General features: G+C 51.5%; 1 protein-coding gene across 6 annotated transcripts; it reads right to left on the minus strand.

Annotated features, from left to right (window-relative positions):
* Positions 1–103: 103 nt before the first annotated feature.
* Positions 104–18,526, minus strand: COQ8B (coenzyme Q8B). 6 transcript variants are annotated; one of them, XM_025269130.2, is made up of 15 exons: positions 18,292–18,526; positions 17,580–17,684; positions 17,324–17,443; positions 17,108–17,174; positions 15,273–15,350; positions 11,804–11,926; positions 11,576–11,661; positions 10,200–10,340; positions 10,017–10,098; positions 8,946–9,039; positions 6,188–6,329; positions 5,925–6,032; positions 3,539–3,604; positions 1,345–1,431; positions 104–890 (listed from the first exon to the last, which is right to left on the minus strand). In XM_025269130.2, exons 2-15 carry the CDS (start codon positions 17,679–17,681, stop codon positions 609–611), a joined length of 1,578 nt encoding a protein of 525 aa, XP_025124915.1. In that variant the 5' UTR covers positions 17,682–17,684; positions 18,292–18,526; the 3' UTR covers positions 104–608. The 6 variants fall into 6 exon arrangements, with proteins under 6 accessions (XP_025124915.1, XP_006052100.1, XP_006052099.1 ...); XM_006052038.3 differs by lacking the exon at positions 18,292–18,526 and adding an exon at positions 18,081–18,193; XM_006052037.3 differs by lacking the exon at positions 18,292–18,526 and adding an exon at positions 18,088–18,140.
* Between the last annotated feature and the right edge of the window lie 1,264 nt (positions 18,527–19,790).

Raw genomic sequence — 19,790 nt, forward strand, 5'->3', positions numbered from 1 at the left:
GGACTGGGGCTTTCAGACAAGAGGGTGGGAGGGGGCTGGCCATCTGCACCTGGAGGCAGCCTGCGACCTCCCCCCACCCCCGGAGCAGAGAAAAGAACTGGGGGAATGGGAGGGTCACTTTTATTAGGTCTGAAGTTTCACCCCCCACCATGCCCTCCCCAAACACACAGAGAGGATGCCACCAGGGAGAAGGCAGCTGGTGCAGGGGTGAGCAAGGCAAAGGTGAGAGCTCCCTCCACCAAGCACCACCCCCTCCTCTTTCACGGACCACATCTATGGGGAACCCGAGGCAGAGGTGAGGGACTCCCCCTCTAGCTGCTTCTGCATCTCCGTGATGGCAGTGCAGAGGGGCCTAAGACTCTCTCAAATGTTTCCAGAAATAAATTAATACCAGGGTAGAATTCCTGGATGCTCCCTTTGGAGTGGGGAGGGCAGGACATGGGGGTATGAAGCTGGGAGTGTCCTAGTCCCAAGCCCACGGGGGGTCCCCAGGCCTAGAGCAGGGGGGAAAAAGAAGCCTCATAGCAGGGGATAGCCTGCTATGGGGCTGGAGTCCTGAGATGGAGTCTCTCTGATGGGTCCTCTGGTTAGGAGGCTATGGGCCGTGGCTATGCCTGGCGACTGGCCCAGTAGCGGTGGTAGGTGTCCTGGAAGAGGTCCCGGCAGGCGATCTGGGCACGGAGGCGGGCGCAGGCCAGGAAAGCCCCAGCCAGCTTTCGGTGCAGGGCGTAGGTCTCCTCGGGTGGTGGGCGAAGCCGGTGCCGCAGCAGCACAGGGATGAGGCCCTGCACGCGGCGGGCAGTGTCACCCGCCCCAAAGTCGTAGGGGCCCTGAGTGGCAAAGGGCTCCCCCAGGATCATCACGGCCTCCACGTGGGCATCCGAGAATGCCTAGGGATTGGGGAGACCAGAGGCACCCAGTGTGGACATATGGCCCTCTGCTCCCCCAGAGTCTCAAATATAAACACAAGCCCTCAATTTCCTAGAGAGTAACAGGCAGCCTCCGCTCCTTCCGGAACCCCTAAGAGACAAGCAGCCCCCCTCTACTCCCCAAAGAAAGCACCCTTCCTGTCCTCTCAGGGCCTCCGGTTGACACATAGCCTTCACTCTTTAGGACAGAGATGCAGCTTCTGTTCCTCAACTCCCTGCCCCACCAAATCCACAAGCAACCAGTCCCCCACTCCCTCTCTAGAATAGATGAGTGGTATCCCCATTTACTCCTCCTCCCCAGAGCCCCAGTACAGAGAAGCAGTCCCCCTAGAGTCCCCCACTCATCCACAGTTCCCCCAGTAGAGAGAAGCGGTTTTACTCTCCGCAAGTAGACACCAGCTCCAACTCTCCCCACCTTGGTCTCAAAGCCTGTGAGAAATTTGAGGTCTCTCGATTTCTGCAGGACCCGGTCTTTATCTCCATTGGCTGCAGCCATCACCACCTGGAAATGCGGATATGGGCACAGGGTCAGAGGGGTTCAAGGGTGGGTTTGGAGACGGGAGCTGGAAGCCTGGCCCTGCCCAGATCCACTTCTGTTCTCCTCTATCTAAGCTCTCTCACCTGGAAGCCTCTCCCTCTCCACCTTACCCCTGTCTGTGCCTCTCTCAAGACTGTTTCTGAGCCTGGGGGTTGGGGTGGTCAGGCGTTCCGCCCACTTGGCTGGGAAGGCAGAGGCTGCCTGGAAGCAGGACAGAGCAAAGCAGATGCCAAGTGATGCCCACGGGTCCAAACACTCAGTTGCTAAAGGGTGTGACCATGACCCAGAACTGCCTCTGAGGTTGCCATCTCTGGGATCACTTGGTTGATGTCTGGCTTCCATACTGGTCTTGGAGCCCCAAGAGGGCAGGGATCCCAGTTGGGTATAGTCCCAAGTGGCACAGGGTCTGGCACTCATTCAGGAGGCCCTTGCTGAAAACCCTTGTTTAGTAAATCAGTGTTTGGAGCTAAGCAGCTCTCTAGCATGTAGTGGGCAGGAGTTGAGGGCGCAGGGACAGACAGACAGAACCGGGAGCCAGCCTGCTTGGGCTCCATCCCAGCTCTGCCACTCACTGGCTGACTCCGGGAAAGTCGCTTTGCTTTGGGGGCCTCTGCTTTCTCATCTGTGAAGTGGGGATGCTGAAATTGTCTTCCTCATGGGGCTCTGGGAGGATGAAGGTGTATCTGTGGCATGCCTTGCATGGTGCGTGTGTGCTCGGTTGTGTCCGACTGTTTTGGTTCTATGGACTGTAGCCCTCCAGGCTCCAATGGCCATGGGATTTTCCTGACAAGAATACTGGAGTGGGTTGCCATTTCCTCCTTCAAGGTATCTTCCTGACCCAGGGATTGAACCCACGTCTACCCGTGTCTCCTGCATTGCAGGTGGATTCTTTACCACTGAGCCACCGGGGAAGTTGCCCACATGAAGGAAACACCATAAATATCATGAATTCCTATTACTACAGTAAGTGCCCTACATACGAATGAGTTCCTTTCTGAAAGTCCATTCCTAAGTTCAGTTTTGCTCCTAAGTCCAACGAAGTTAGCCTGGGTACCCCGTTAACACGATCAGTTATATACTGCTGCTTTTACGCTGGCTTCCGGACATTTTGGGCTTGAGAGAAAGATGTTGTACTACTGTACTCCGTACTGTACAGTATAAAAAGCATAGGCCCCTGTAGAGGATGCACGAGGTGACAACAGAGGTGACAGTTAGGCCAGACACGTGAACTAACTTACGTGACTGGACATGTGAACACAGGTTTGCATCTTTGAAAGTTTGCAACTAGAAGGTTTGTGTGTCGGGGACTTGCTGTATTAAAAGGTGCATAGGAGGGTCCCTGTTTCCCAGAAGAGGAACCAGGCTCAGAGTGGGGAATGGCCCGGCGAGGAGGGGAAGGGGGACGAACCCTTCACCACCGGGTTGCCCCTTCTTGGGAGGAAGGGGGATACAAGATTAACTCTGGCAGTTCTGGTCTGTCCTGGCTCCCCCTGCCCCAGCCTGTCTGGCCATCTGTCACGCCTGTGGTCCTCGGGGGACCCGTGTGACAGGGCTTTTTTAAACTGGAAAAGGCTGGGGAGGAGGCAGGAGGGCCATGCTAAACAGGACTGTGGGGGTGGGGAGGGGATGTCCCAACTACCCAGAGAAGCCTCAGCTTTGCACCTCCAGAGTGGCCTGCAGAGAGAACCCCAGGGAGCCTGTGTGTCTGTGTTGCAGGGTGGAGGGGGTAACCAACTCTTTCCTGTCCCCATGCAAAGGGGACCCCCCCCCCACCCAACAAGGCCCAGCTCCTCAAGCCAGAGCCCTAGGCCTGTCTCTGACACCTCTCTTCTGCCAGCTCCCCAACCCCACCCCAGCCTCCTAGGGTTTAAGAAACCACTTGTTATTCAGGAGTTTCCTAATTCTGTGTCCCTTCCCCTGCTCTGGACAAGCTGCAAAGCATGGCTTCAGAGATCCAGAGCCTTATTATTTATTTCTTAATGCCAGATATTGTATTTCTCCTTCTCTGCAAGCCTTAGTATCTGGCTTGAGGCTTGGCCCTTCAGAGACCCCAGGGCTGGGGGGCACTCACCTCAATGTAATGGTCTGTGAATTCGGTCCCAAATTCCCGGCTTGCCCCGAAGTCCAGCAAGGTCACCTGGGATTGAGGGATGGTGAAAGTGACGCTGGGGGTCCACCAATGCTCCCCATTGTCTGTGGGGGTGCCAGGGCCCATCCCTCTGCCCCCCCCAACACACCCCCTCCTGCCTGAGTCCCTGACCAGCTGCCTCCCGGGACTCCTGGCTTCTGGTCTCCACACTTCAATCCATCCCACCATAAAGCTGAAGGGACCTGGCTTTTATTTTGGGGGTTCTAGTTGTTTTTATAATAACATGTTTTAGGCACAGAAGAAAAAGAAACATCCAGAGAATAAGAAAATACATGGAAAAGTGAAATCAACACTCAGAAATCCTACTACCAATATACTCACAAATATACTGCCAATCAAAGTGGGTCCTGATTCTACCTCCCCCAGTCCCTACCCTCTCTTTCAGGGTCACCACTTTCCTGAAATATTATTCTTTCCTGAAATTCCCATGCGTGCACTGCTACATTTTCTACATATATGTGGACCCATGAACAATACATAGTCATGTTTTGCGTATTTTAAAACTTCACATACATGGCATTTACGATAGTTATTCTGCAAATTCTTCGTGTTCAACGTGGTTTTGCAATTCATCCCCACTGCTCTAGCTCTTTCATTCATTTTTTCTCTGCCCAGTTAAGATCCTGTTGGGTGAATATATCACATTTATCTGCTTGATGGGCACTGTGGTTATTTTGGGGTTTTGCTAGGGAATGAACACATGTGTAAGTTTCTCTGTAACAGTGGAGTTCAAACTATTGATCACAGCCCACAGTAAGAAAATACAGATTCAAATATGAAGGGATATAAGGATATGCATGGCTGATTCATTGTGCTCCACAGCAAAAATGGACACATCAGTGTAAAGCAACTATTTCTTGTTGTTTAGTCGCTAAGTTGTGTCCGACTCTTTTGCGACCCCATGGACTGGAGCCTGCCAGGCTCTTCTGTCCATGGGATTTTTCCAGGCAAGAATACTACAGTGGGTTGCCATTTCCTCCTCCAGGGGATCTTCCGAAACCCAGGGATGGAACCCACGTCTCCTGCATTGGCAGGCAGACTCTTTACTATTGACCCACCAGGGAAGCTCTATACTCCAATTAAAAAAAAAAGAAAAGGCAGATTATTCTGGGCTCCAATGCAAATGCACACATAAATATAAACATCAAACACAAGTGTCCCGAAACAATATGATCCCTCCCACTGGCAACATAGTCTATGCCTTTAAAATAAAACAGCTTCTAAGACCCAATAAATTGATGTCAGGACTCAGATCACCGCCTTCCACCCCCACCCTGGCCCCCAAGTTGGGAAAACTGCCCTCCCTGCCGTGGGAGCCTTGGAGGGATGCAGGCGTCTGTGCACTTGGGGGAAGAAGGTGGCAAGGGACAGAGGCTGGATGCAGTGGGGCCCTGTTGCCCTCAGCACATGGCTCACTTGACCCTGAGGGTGCTGGAAGCTGTGGAAGGGACTTGTGCTTTAGAAGGACTCCTCCAGGGATGGAATGGCACAGACCACTGTGGAAAGCTACTGAGCAACCATGCATGCTGAGAGCCTTTCAGTGCAAACTGTCACTCCCAGGCCTTTGGATGGCCTGTGTCTTTTACCAGGAAAGCTCTTTATTCCCTGTTCCTTAGATGGATGTGCCTCTCCCATCTTTCTGGTTTCATCTTCCTTGGCCCCACTCACCCCAGGCAGGGTTAGCCACTTTCCCTGGCTTCCCACCAACCCCTGAGCTTCCCCCATCACTTGACCCCTCTGTGGCCTGTGCTTCCCTACCAAGGTACTAACTGCAGGTCACATTGTCTGGTGATGGGGCCCTGTGTTGGGTGAGGAACTCTGGGAAGGCAAGGGTCGGAGTTGTCTTGGCATCACCATCAAGAGGCAGTAGTTGTTAATACTTGGGATGTTCTAAATGAATGACAGGTGAGGTAATGACTCTTCTCCATTGCCACTGCCTAGCCAGAGATTTCCCAGCATCCCTTGCACCTAGATGAGTCATGTGTCCAGTTCCTATCAATGGAATGGTGAAGAGAATGATGGGTCATTTCTGGCCAAAGCAGTTAGGCAGGAGGTTACCTTTTCAACCTCTCTTTCCCCTTGCACTGGAAGGAGAGCCTTTCAAGGCCTGGGGTGTGTGTGGGGAGGGGGGGGTGGCACACTCACAAAAGGGAAGGAGCCTGGGTCCCTGAATCACTGCATGGAGGAGGCCGCTCCATGTCCAATAGCTGCTACAACAGCTATTGGAGCTATTGTGCTGAACTACTGACATAGTGGGAAATACCTGTTACAGCAGCTGACGCATCCTGACACGTCACAAGGAACCCACCTGGTGGCTGGAAGCATCATACAGGAAGTTGGCCCAGTTGGGGTCTGTCTGCATGAATCGGAACTCAAACAGCTCCCGAAGACAAAGCCTCAGGAGCTGGAAGCAGATCTGGGGTGGGGAGAAGGAGTAACAGAAATCTCAGAGTCATATGCCCCCTGTAAAGCCCTCTGAAGCCTGGAGGGGGACCGTAGGTCTGACCTGCCCCGCCCAGCCAGCCCTGCCCCAGGGCAGCACCCTTCTGACTGTCCCATGAGTCCATGTACCTGGTTCCGGATGTCCTGGCTCAAGCCCTGGCACTGGTCCAGGGGGACCCCTCCAGCCAGCTCCATGCCCAGCACCCGCGTCGTGCACAGCTCCTGAATCACCGCCGGCACCCGAAAGAAGGGGTCATCTGCCAACAGCTGCCTGGGGCAGATGGGAGGGTAGGGGTGGGGACCTCACTCTTCAGGCCCCTGTGGCCCTGGCTTGAGCCCTCCCCCTCCTCTGAGAAGTCTTCCATGGGAAAGTCTGTGTCTCATCTTCTCTCCTGCCCTCTTCTTTCCTCTCTGCCCTGAGTGATGGCTAATACCTGGCTGGACTGCCACCCATTCAGACATTTCCTTCATTCACTCATGCATTCATTCAACAAATATCTCTGTGCCTGCTCCTAAGTGCAGCTGGAGACCCAGGGACCACTTCCCTACCGGAAACACTTCTCTGACTTCTGGTCACCCCAGGATGAGCTCAGTGTGTTAAACTCAATGAGCATTATTTCTCATCAACTTATTAATTCATCTATCTGAAAAATAGTCACTGATACACAAATCTTTGAGTCCACAGTGATACTCATTGGCCACTCCTTGGAGTCATTATTCTAAACACTGACTAATAAAGGGCGTTCTTGGCGTCCATCCCTGTGTTGGATGATGCTGGGTGACAGAGCAGTAACAGGAGCCCCAGGCATGCCCCACTGCCCCACCATCAGTCACAGAAGACCACATTCTAACTAACAGACCAACAGTAGATTGAGATAAGCATGTTACTGTGAGATATGGGAGGCAAAGAATATGAGCAAGGCCTCTGGCTGGGGACCTGTAGGAAGGCATTGGGGATGGGGGTGGGGGGACAGGGAGCTGGGGAAATGATGTGGGTTTTATCCTAAGAGCACTGGGAAATTCTGGGAGGGGGTGGTCTCCCCAGACCCCACACGGGAGTGCTCTGGCCCAGCCCACTTGACACTCTCTATCTCCAGGTCCTACTTTGCTATGCTGTGCTTAGTCACTCAGTTATGTCTGACTCTTTGTGACCCCATGGACTGTAACCCTCTAGGCTCCTCTGTCCATGGGGATTCTCCAGGCAAGTATACTGGAGTGGGTTGCCAGGCCCTCCTCCAGAGGATCTTCCCAACCCAGGAATCTAACCAGGTCTCCCACATTGACGTTCTGCTTTGGGGGATGGTATTTTTGTGCTTGTTGATTAAATCTCTGATGTTTGAACTGCTCCTCATGGGCCAGGCTTCTGCTGAGCATTTAGTCAGCACAACAACTCCCTCTTTTAAAAAAATACTTATTTGGTTGTGCTGGGTCTTAGTTTCAGCACACAGAACCTTTTAGCTGTGGCCTGTGAACTCTTAGATGTGGTGTGTGGGATCTAGTTTCCTGACCAGGGATCGAACCCTGGGCCCCCTACACTGGGAGCAGGGAATCTTGGCCACTGGACCACCAGGGAAGTCCCAGCACAATTCCCCTTTATCCTCACTTTCTCTGAGGATGCTCTCTTGAGGTCACCATGCAAATTAAAGCTATCCAGTCCATTAAGGGCTGACCCAGGACTGAATCCTGACTGGATCCCACATCTGAGCCCAGGCCCCTAACCACTGCCTTCTACTGCCTTCGTATCTACAGAACTGGGCTCAGTAAACATGTGGGCCACGCTCCGCACTGTGGAGGGTCTCACTGAGATGTAATTAATTGCAGTTTATCATGATGCCTCTAAGATACAACCACTGTTCCACGGAGCTGAAGTTCACTCCTTTTCAATGCTACATGATACTGTGTTGCTGAATATACCATAGTTTATTTATCCACCCTGCTGGATAAGTCTGATAGATTTGGGTTGTTTCCAATTTGAGGCTATGAGTGTTCGGAGTATTCTGGAAAAGTCTGATGGTGCATACTGGCATACGTGGCCCTAGAGTATTTAGCCAGGAGGGCAACTCTTGGGTTAGATATGGATCCTGAGCCTTGATGATGCCAAAGCATTCTCCAAAATGCTTCCATCCATTGTTCCTCCTGCCCACAGAGTATAAGGGATGCCCTAGAGCCCCCAGCTCTTTTGTTTTTAAGTTTATTTTTTGGCCATGATGTGAGGCACATGGGATCTTAGTTCCCTGACCAGGAATTGAACCTGTGTCCCTGCATTGTAAGAGCAGAATCTTAGGGACTGGACCACCAGGGAAGTCCTAGGGGCCCCCAACTCTTGATAGCTTCATCTCTGTTAGTCCAGTGGGTGTGATGGTATCTCGTGTGACTGAGTGCCTGCTGACAAGTCTGTCTCCTTCATTGGACTGCAGGGGTTCAGGGTCCCATTTGACCAATGAGAAAGTAGAGACATTTAGAGAGACGAATTTAGAATGCTCACAGAGGACACAGGGTGTGAATGAAGTAATGAGTGAAGGGCTGGATGGATGATCAAATGAATGAAGACAGAAGCAGTCTGCCAGCCCCACCGCAGGGCTCCAGCTGCCCTCTAGGCCTGTGAAGGAATCTGGAGGGTAGAAGGGGGCCTCCAGGGGCCTGCGTGTGTGTGTTAGTCACTCGGTCGTGTCCAACCCTTCCCGACCCTGTGGACTGTGGCCCGCCAGGCTCCTCTGTCCTTGGGATTTCCCAGGCAAGAATACTGGAGTGGGTAGCTATTCCCTTCTCCAGGGGATCTTCCCCACACCAAGGGATTGAACCCGGGTCTCCTGCATTGCAGGCAGATTCTTTACTGCCTGAGCCACCAGGGAAGCCTGTCCACAGGTCTGTAGGGGCATCAGCTCACCTGAAGTTCTGGGCACAGGCCGCCTCACGACGATAGTCACACTCCCACGCCAGCTCCCGCTGCAAGGCCTGCAGGCTCTGCTCAGCAAACAGGCCTGGGGGTGGGGAGTGGGGGCGGGGGGTGAGGGGGTGCAGCCGTGTCAGGCAGGGAAGGCCACAGCCTGCCTCCTGCCCCCTGCCTGACCCCTCAGGCTCCCACTCAGGGACGTCTTCTGCTGCCAGTTGTGTCTGTCACTCTGTCTCCCCAGCTCTCATCCCTTCTGCTCCATGTCTTTCACCCACACGCTCTGGGCACACACTCCCCTCAGCCCTTCACACAGCTGCGGGCTCTGTGGAAGCCTCTTGGCTGGGGTCTCTTTCTTAGGCATGCACACCGGTCCTTAGGCCCCTTTCAGTCACATTTGCCACCTATTCTCTGTCCCTTTTTTGACCACACTGCACATACCATGGCATGTGGGATCTTAGTTCCCTGACCAGGGATCGAACCTGTGCCCCCTGCAGTGGAAGCGCAGAGTCTTAACCACTGGATGGCCGGGGAAGTCCCCCTCTGTCCCTATTTCTTACTCTCTTATGTTGTTTCCAGTGTCTCTGAAGCTTCCTTCTGGGCCTGACTCTCTCATTCTCGCTCTCCCCCAACCCTCTCTCTCTCACACACACACACACACACTCTGCTCCATCTTCCTCAGGCACTCTCTCACATACTGTAACACACTCGTGAGGTCCCACTGACACCCCCTCTTGTTTCTGTGACTCGTTCTCAGGCCTCCTGTCCCGGTCTGCACATCCCATGTGTCTGTTTCTGGATTTCTGTCTGGGCTCCTGTCTCTCAGGATCTCTGTTGGCATGTCTAAGCCTGATTTTGTCACATGCCTATACCCTGGGCTCTCCCCACCTTGGTGTCCCTTCTGTCTCAAATACCCACACTTGGGTGCTCACTCAGGCTCACACATGTGAAACACCCTGCCCTGAGCTGCTGGCCACCCCCTGCTGATAAAGCCCCCCCGACTTTATCTCTTCAGCGTGCCACCCGCCACAGTTGGGGTTGGGGTGAGGGGGGTACTGCGTGCCTCACCCTCCGGCAGGGCCACGCTCATCTTGAGCACCGCCAGCAGGTTCTGGACGTCGCTCTGGATGCTCTGGGCAACGCCTGGGTACTGGGAAGGAAGGAGGTGGGGGGAAGGGAGTCACCACCTGGGGTGGCCAGGTGCCCCCCCCCCCCCGGCCCCCGCCACTCCCACCCTGCTTCCCCTCTCACCTGGATCTTCACGGCCACCTCTGTGCCGTCCCTCAACACGCCCTGGTGTACCTGCCCAATGGAGGCAGCTGCAAAGGGCACCTCCTCCAGAGAGGCCACCTTGGCCTGCCAGTCCCCGCCGAGCTCCTCTTCGAGAACTCTCTGGGGAGAGTGGTCATAACACTCGTCATCATGGTTTCAGGCAGCTGGGTCCACGCCCTGTGCTGGGCGCTTCACAGGTCAATAACCCCACTCACCACATGCAAGGCCTTGGGCCAAGCTCTTGGCTGCTATCCAACTTTACAGATAGGGAAACTGAGGCTCAGAGAGAGGTCTCCTGGCCCAAGGTGATGAGCCAGGTGCTGACAGACTTGAAGGCCCATACTCCTGAGGCTGTGCAGGCTGCTGTGGGGAATGCTATTGTGTATAGTTAATCTGCCTGCAACATGGGAGACCCAGGTTTGATCAGTGGGTCGGGAAGATCCCCTGGAGAAGGGAATGGCAACCCACTCCAGTATTCCTGCCTGGAGAATTCCATGGACAGAGGAGCCTGGCCAGCTACAATCTATGGGGTCACAAGAGTCAGATACAACTGAGCAACTAACACTTCTTCACTTCAAGATTGATAATTGTCCTCCATTATACCCATATACCAGTATATTGTATTATAAACTCTACAGTTAACATGATAAAAAAGAGCTAAAATTACAGAGCTCTTCCTGTGGGCTGGGCCCTGCGCAGAGTGGCTCAGAGGCAGGCAGGGTCATATGGAGAGAGAGAACAGCACTCAGAAGGCAGGCAGCTGGATCCTGGGCTCCACACCCTTGCCCCAGTGATTAGAACAGCTCATGTCCTGGGCAGTTACTCAGTGTCAGGCGCTGTGCCAACCTATTTACAGACACGCTCTCCTTTAATTAAAAAGCGGTAATAAGAACGGCTAACATTTGCATGTCACTCGTGGTGTGTCAGGGGCCCTTTCAGGTGCTCTGCACACACTGGTTTCTGTAACCCCATGATGTGGGCGTTGTTAGAACTACCACCAATCATAGATGAGGTCACTGAAGCAGAAAGGGCAGGCCACGTGTCTGACCGCACAGGTAGCAAGTGGCAGAGCTGGGGTTTGAACTCCCAAAGTCTGGCCTCTGACCACAGTGCTTCACAGCCTCTTTCACAGCCCAGACAGAGCCCTGAGCCTGATCCTGCCAGGAACTGGACGAAGAGCCCTGTGCTTTTTTCTCACTGACTCATCAGCACCATCCTCTGAGATGTGGGCTTTAGTGATTCCTGTTTAACAAACGGGAACACTGAGTCAGACACGGAGCCGAGCCATGAAGCCAGGAGGGCCAGGCAGGTGGGGCAGGCCTCCTTCACCAGCCTTTCCCGCTCGGAGCACTCACCAGCATCTGCCAGCGTGGCATGAAGTCGGCGCTCTGGCGGACCCGCTCGAAGATGTGCTGCAGCTGGGGGCTGATGAAGCTGTTGTCTTGGGAGACAGCGAGAAGCCAGTGAGAGAGGAGGCCACGAGGGGCCCTGTGGGAGTATCTGAAGCTGGGGCTTGGTGGTGGGTGGGGTGGGGTGAGGCTGAGGTCAGGGGTCAGGAATCAAGAGTCATCATGCTGCTGTACCCTGGATGCTGAGCATTTGGCCAACCTTGAGGGCGGCCCCCCGAACTGTACACAAGGTCTGCACGATCCTCTCAGCATTGGCCTCCGACAGGAAAAGGCTGGAGCCTGGCTGGGAGCCTCCCTCTGGGGTGGAGAGAATCATCGTTAGTACGGCAACCACAAAAAAGATCATTATGACAGCACCGCACAGACACCAGAATGGCTAAAACACAGACGACAATACCAAGTGTTGGCAAAGATGTGGAACGCTGGAACGCCAGCGCTGCTAATGACTGTGCCACGGCCCAAGCCCTTTGGGAAACAGTTGGGAAGTTTCCACTGAAGCATACAACTGTACCCAATTTCTCTCTGAGGTACATCCCCAAGAGAAATGCATAAATGTGTCCACCAACAGATGCCCCAAGAAGGTTCACGGCAACACTGTTCTAACAGTCTCAAAATGGAAACAACACAGAGGACCATCAATAGAACCAACAAAGGGACTGTGGAAGAGCCACGGGGTGATAAAAACAGCGTTGAACAACCAGGACAGCTTACAGTAACACAGACACACCTCTTAAAAAGAATGCTGAGCGGAACAAGCCAGACACATGCCATGAAACACTCTGTGATGATACGGGTGTAAGGAGCAAAAACAGACACAACTAATCTCGAGGGTCAGAAGCCAAGACAGTGGGGACCCCTGATGTGGGGAGGACATGCCAGAATGGGTACAGAAGAGCTTCTGGAGAACCAGGGCAGCAATTCTCCAACTGTGGTCTGGGGGCCCTGAGACCCTCTAGGAGAGTCTGTGAGAACAGAACTTTCATAATTATATCAATACATTATTTCCCTTTTTTACCCTTGCTGCTGCTAAGTCGCTTCAGTCGTGTCCGACTCTGTGCGACCCCAGAGACGGCAGCCCACCAGGCTCCCCTGTCCCTGGGATTCTCCAGGCAAGAACACTGGAGTGGGTTGCCATTTCCTTCTCCAATGCATGAAAGTGAAAAGTGAAAGTGAAGTCGCTCAGTCGTGTCCAACTCTAGCGACCCCATGGACCGAAGCCTACCAGGCTCCTCTGTCCACAGGATTTTCCAGGCAAGAGTACTGGAGTGGGGTGCCATTGCCTTCTCCGATTACCCTTATTAGCCTATAAATGTTCAGTGGCATTTTCCGGAAGTTCTGTGACTTGTGATGCTGTAATTGCTCTGATGACAGATGGAGTGAGTGTGTATATTCTTGTTTACAACATTTTTCAGTTTTTCAATTTCAATTTTTTTTTTTTTTTTTGGCAAAACTGCACCAAAAAAAAAATGGGATCTTAGTTCACCAACCAGGAATTGAACCCAGGCCATCGGTGGTGAAAGCGCAGAGTCTCAACCACTGGACTACCAGGGAATCGTCCCAAATTTTTCAGTTTTAATCTCCAATACAGCACATATAGTAAATATAAACAAGTTCTTGGGGTTCTCATTCTGTTTTTTAATGGTTTTATTGAGATGTAATTCACACATGATATAATTTACCCATTTAAAGCACGCAGTTCAGGGACTTCTAGTATTTTCAGTTGTGCAACTATCGCCACGATCAATTACAGAACATTTCCTCACCCCCAAAAGGACACCCATACCTACTAGCAGTTGTTTAGCCACTAAGTTGTGTCTGACTCTTTTATGATCCCATGGACTGTAGCCTGCCAAGGCTCCTCTGTCCATGGGATTTTCCAGGCAAGAATACTGGAGTGGGGTGCCATTTCCTTCTCCAGGGTGTCTTCCCAGGGATCGAACCCAGTCTCCTGCATTAGCAGGTGGATTCTTTACCACTGGGCCACCAGGGAAGCCTGTGAGCAGCTACCCCCTCCCATTTCCCTCACCCACCTGCCCTTAAGCCCCTGGAAACCACTAATCTACTTTCTATCTCTGTAGATTTCCCTCCTCTGGACATTTTAGATAAATGGAATCATAAAATATATGGCCTTTTGTGTCTGGCTTCTTTCACTCAGGATAGTATTTCAAGATTCAACCACACAATAGCATGGATCAGTCCTTCATTCCTTTTCATGGCTGAATAAAATCCCATTGTATAGATATAACACATTTGGTCTATCTATTCCTCAGTTTTAAAGATATAAATGGATCTTAAGATTAAAAAGTTTGAGAACTGCTTGTTTTAGGGTTTTTTGATATGGGTGCACAGATGCGTCCACTTTATGAAAACGACCCATGCTGTACAATTAGATGTGTGTGGTTCTATATGCAAATTCTATTATTCAATAAAGTGTTTATTAAGCTTTTATTTATTTCATAACAGTTATTGAGCTCTTTATTGAGGGCTCACCTTGTGCTAGGCAGATTTTTAAGTGTTTCTATGGATTCTTTGGCTGAATCTCTACAATCACCCCAGGAAGTAAGAAAAACCAATGCCTTAAATTTCAAGGTGAGGAAGCCAGAGATTCAGAAAGGTGCCTTGCCTGGCTCTAGGTCACACAGCACAGAAGTGGCAAAAAAGGTTGTAAATTCAGTCTGGCCTTACCTTAAAGCCAGACCGTTCCTCCACCTACTGCCAACTTTTTGCTTTGAAAAAGATCCAAACAGACAGAAAGGATGCATTCATCCTGTGAATACCTACACACCTGATTCAAAGTTTTGACATGCTCCTTCACCCACTTTAACTGTACCCAGACACTGACCATTATTTTTGCTGACTGATCTGCAGCACTCAACCTGTGCTAAGAATAAGAATGATCCCCTACACAATCATGATGCCAAAATCACATCCAAGAAAATTAACACTGGGACTGCCCTGATGGTCCAGTGGCTAAGACTCCATGCTTCCAATGCAGGGGGCATGGGTTCGATCCCTGGTCAGGGAAGTTCCACACACCACGTAGCCAAAAAATACAAAATTAAAATAATAATAGAGTTAATAAATTTGACATTAAAAAAAAAGAAAATTAACACTAATTCTCAACTATCTACCATCCAGTCATATTCTGATTTTCCCATTTGTCCCCCAAAGTCTTTTATAGTCATTTTTTTCAAACATTCAATCATGGCTCACACATTCCCTTTGTCGATTATTATCTCTCTAATCTCTTTTTCATTTAGAATATCCACCCCTGTTTTTGTTTCAAGACACTGACATGCTGGAGAATCGTACCCACAAATGCTGATCTCTACACTGCTCAGTCCATCTCTATTGGCCGCAGACCCTCAGCAGCTCTCCTATTTTCGTACTTCCTCTGCTGTTTACAGTTAGGAACTGCACTGTGGATGGCTTACATTTTTTCCCCCATGACCTGCTTCTATCCATCACCACCCTGACAGCAGCTTCACCTGCTCTGAGCACTCCACCATGACCCAAAGAGGTGGATATGTCATTGTCGGATCCATTCTCTGTATGAGGAAACTGGGGCTCAGAGAGGTGAAACCACTTGCCCCAGGACACACAGCAAGGCCAGGGTGTGGACCCAGGCATGTGGCTCGCTTACCTGACTGTACACCTCCTCCGGGCAGGGACTTCTTGGCCACCTCAGCCAGTGCTCCCAGCCCTAAGCTCACAGCCAGTCCTGGGGAAGGGAGAGGGGGGCCTGAGTGCTTGCTTGCCCTGGGGCGATCTCCTTTCCCACCCCCTCACCACCTCCCTGACCCTCTTTCCTGTCTCCCTCTATGTACCCCTGTCTCTCATCTCTTTGTAGTCAACTCTCTGCATCCCTCTGTCTCTATATCAGTCTCTTACTCACTGTCTCCCTGCTTGAGGTTCCCATGGAGGTGAAGCTACCTCTGTTTCCAACCCTCTCTCCTTGTTTCTGTCTCCCAGGTCAGTGTTTCTCACCCCCGGCTGCACCCAGAATCACGTGAGGAGCTTTTGTAAATACGATGCCCAGGCCCCACCACTGAGGTTCTGGTTAAACTGGCCTGAGACGAGCCCTCGGCATGTGGGATCTTAGTTTCCCGACCAGGGGTCGAACGCAAGTCCCCTGCGTTGGATTCTTAACCACTGGACCACCAGGGAAGTCACTAGCCCTATTTTTTTTTTTTTTAGATTTTTTGATGTGGGCCAGTTTTAAAGTCTTTATTGAATTTGTTACAATATTGCTCCTGTTTTATGTTTCAGGATTTTTTGCCACAAGGCATGTGCGATCTTAGCTCACCGACCAGGGACTGAACCCAAACTTTCTGAATTGGAAGGCAAGGTGCTAACCACTGGATCTCTAGGGAAGTCCCTTAGAATTCTTTTTCTTTTAGGCATCCATCCCAGATGATTCCAGTGTACAGCCAAGAGTAAGAAGGCCTGGAAACGATCCCCTTCTCCCCGCAGGTCGCTCTGTCTTCCTATGATTCCTGTTTCTCTTCTTCATGCACACCTGTCCTTTTCTAAGTCAGCTTTTTCTCCATCTTTGCCCTTCCCTCCACCCAGTATGTCTGTCTAGGCCTCCTCTCAGTTCCTCCTTTTGATGTTATCTCTCCAGCTCTGATTTCCTCTGCCTCCTCTGTCTCCTTGTCCTTAAAGACATCTTAAGTCACTCTGCCTCTTGTATTCTCATCATTTCCATAAATAATCATAGTTTGAATTTTCTGAGCACTTTCCCATTGCCAAAAACCATTCCCAGTGCCTTTTATGTACTGACTCATTTTGTCCTCACACCCTCATGAGAGAAATTTTATAGAAACACTTCCATTCTACAGAAAAGGAAATCGAGGCTCAGAGAAGTAACTTATCCAGACTCACAAAGTGAGGATGCATAAGAATCACCCCCTTGAACCCCCAGGCAGCCTGGTGCCAAAGCTCTAAGCAGTGCATTTGACTCCTTTACACTGTGAATCAGTATCTTTAAAACTTGAACCATGATTCACAGTCAAGAAGACATTTGCATTATAACCGATAGAGACCAGTGATACATAATGTTTCATGAAACAAGACTTCTCCCTGACTCTACATCTGCACTCATATTTTCCATTCTTCTTTTAAATGCTGGTTGCAACCTACTAAATTATTTCATGCAGGTTGTGACCTGAAGTCTGAATAATCCTGGTGCAGGACCCAGGGTTTAGTCCTGTTTACCTCCCTTAGCCTCCACTTCCTCTATAGAATGGAAACAAACACTCACTGATTCACTGCAGAGATCACGTGTAAGGGGCCCTGCACATTCCAGGTTCTCAATAAACATAACATTCTTCTCTATTTCTCTTGGTTTTACAGACCTTTGCCTTCATTCTCTTTCCATCTCTCCCTCCTCTCTCTCTGATTCACTCTCTCCCTTGCTTCATTCTGTAAATGTCACCTCTTCTGATCTAGGTCACAGTCTCCCATAGTCACACCTACCCCCAAAGTTGGCCAAGCGGCTGATGCGGGAGGCGGGTACCTTGCGTTCTCGAGAACGGTCACTCAGCTGGGAAGTGGGAAGTGGGGAGAAGGTCTGAGCGGGAAAAGATGGACGGAGCACCCAGGCAGTCCGACCAACCTGCCACCACACCCTTCCCCAAGCTCCGGAGGGCAGCTGCCTTCATGGGGGTGTTGCTGAGTGGTACCCAATGATACCTGGGGCCGGGGCGTCTTCCTGATCCGGGCCTCCCGGGCCTTGCGAATGTCCTCCTCACCCAGGCCCCTGCCAGGCCCATCTTGATGAAGTTTTTGGGCCCAAAAATCCCCACATGGCCCCTGCAAGAGATGTGAACACTGGTAAGGAGTGGAGGATATGGTATCTGCCTGGCCCTTTTAGACCCCTCCCTGTTCTTTGGCCCCCTGAAGCCTCCTTCAGCCTCTTCCCCTTGGAAACCCCTCCCCAGCCTCTTACCCAGCAGCGGGGCCCCGGCCCCAGGGCCCCACAAGGCAGACCAATAGTCCGGCCCAGCTGTCCACAGGTCGCACGCAGTAGGCCCCCCACCTCCTGCCACATTGTCTGGGGGAGAAGAGGAGGGTATGGGTAGGAGTTGTGGGACTGATCTCTTCTTTGCCTCACGTTCCTCCCTGTCTACCCTAAGGCTCCCACCCGCCAAAGACTTCCTTCCCTGTTAATAGGCCCCCAGTTTCTCCTGGTTCCCTTTCTCATTGCTAAGAACCCATGGCTCTTCCCGCGCACCTCTCCAAACCACTTTCCCCAGTCCCATCTCCGTCGTTGCTAGGGTCCTCCCCGTTGCTAGACACCCACAGATCCTCCAGGGCTACCTCTCCACTGCTCTGAGTACCCCCCTCGTAGCTAGGCACCGCCTTCCTCTCTGTTGCTAGGCACCCACAATTCCTCCAGTCTTCCCCCCATCCCGTTACTGGGCACCTCCCCTGGTTGCTAAGCACCCACTCCCTGCCTCGGGGTCAGCTACGCGCCGGGGGCCTTTTGCGCTTCCGGGAGTCTCCTCACGCCCGCCCCGTCCGGTCAGCTAGCCAATGACAGAGGAGCAGGTCACTGACTGGCACAAAATACGCCCCGCTGTGCGTGACGGGGCGGGGCCTAAGGGTGGTTAGGGGCACTACAGGAGCGCATACGTGCCATTTTATGCCCTTCCACTCACCTCAGAGAAACTTGTACGCAGCAGACCTTTCAGTTTCCTACACGTCTTTTTTTGCAAACTTTCCTCTCTTGTAGAAACTCACTGCTCCGTTGCGTGAACATTTTGTCAACCTCTTATTTGTACTCCTAGTAGGTTCATCGCATCTCTCCTTTGAACACATATGTCCCCAGCAAACATTTCCCTTGCACATGGAGCCCCTCCACTTTGCAAGTTCACCCTCTGCTTCAAATAGCCATATCCTGGTACCCACTCCCCCCGCCCATGTGAAAACTCCCTCACAACCAGCCCTTTGCACACTGGGCCCCCCGTTCCCCATACACCCTGCTCTCTCGGCTCCCCACCCACCTGCAGGATGGTGTGAGTGGGAGTCCTTTGTTTCCTGTAGGCCTGACATTTCCCAGAACACACTCAGCCAAGATTCCCTGTGCTGACTCAGGAGCCCCGGCATCCCAGAAAACCAGCTCCCAGCCCATCTGGGTGTGTGTGTTGTTGATGGGGGAAGGAAGACAGGCTTAAAGCATGCTCCCCCCACAATAGGCTGACTCACCCCTCTTCTCACAGTCTGGAATAGAAGCAGCTGGCTGGGGCATCTCTCCTACCACTTGAAGAAGGGATATGACACTGCACAGGACAGCCTCCCCCTCAACCCTGTCTATCCCACTTGGTCAGGAATCAGACCTCCCTATCTCTGTCCCTGTACTATTCAACCTCAGAAGAGCCTTACACTTTTTTGAATTTCAGCTTCCTAGCCTGTATGATGCACTAGGGGGACCCTACTATGACTTCTCATTGGTCTGTAAAGAGATGACTCATTTTAGAGCCCTGGGTCTGTGCCTAACACCCCTTTCCAGGTGACTCAGTTTCAAGACAGAAACCACCCCCTGTACTGTACCAGACACAAGGGTCTGACTCAGGAGCTAGGTGGAAGCTCACTCCAAGGGGCAAAATACATAAAAAGAACCTGTGACAATAACTCATCCTACAAAGCTGTGACTGATGGTACCAAGCGGGGTACCACATGCCTCACGTACATAAGATCATATCAGCTAGCCTGGTGACTACAAGCAAAGGCTACAGTCTGGCAGAGCTCTGAACCTCAGTGTCCCCATTTGTAAAGTGGGCTCATGGCATTCCCTCTTACTCACGGTTAGTGAGAGAGAAATGCAGTGAAATCGTGTCTGTAAAGAGCTTGGCACAGAGCCAGTACAGAACAAGAGCTCTATACATGAGAGAAATTTCTTATAGAAAAACCATTCTTTTCAAAATTTCTGTGAAGTGCTCACCATATGCTTTTCTAGGCTCTGGGGACATAGCAAGAAACAATACAGACAAAAATCTTTGCCTTCTTGGTACTGGCTTCTGGTGAGGGGCACAATAAATAAATATATGTAATAAATAAATAAATGAGTATATGTAATTAGGTGACACTTGTTAAAGAGAAAAATAAACCTGGGAAGGGCAGGGAGAGGAGGGAAGACTGTGTGTTTAAATAGGGTGGT

The sequence above is a fragment of the Bubalus bubalis genome, chromosome 18 (genome assembly GCF_019923935.1).
Source record: "Bubalus bubalis isolate 160015118507 breed Murrah chromosome 18, NDDB_SH_1, whole genome shotgun sequence".
NCBI lineage: Eukaryota > Metazoa > Chordata > Mammalia > Artiodactyla > Bovidae > Bubalus > Bubalus bubalis.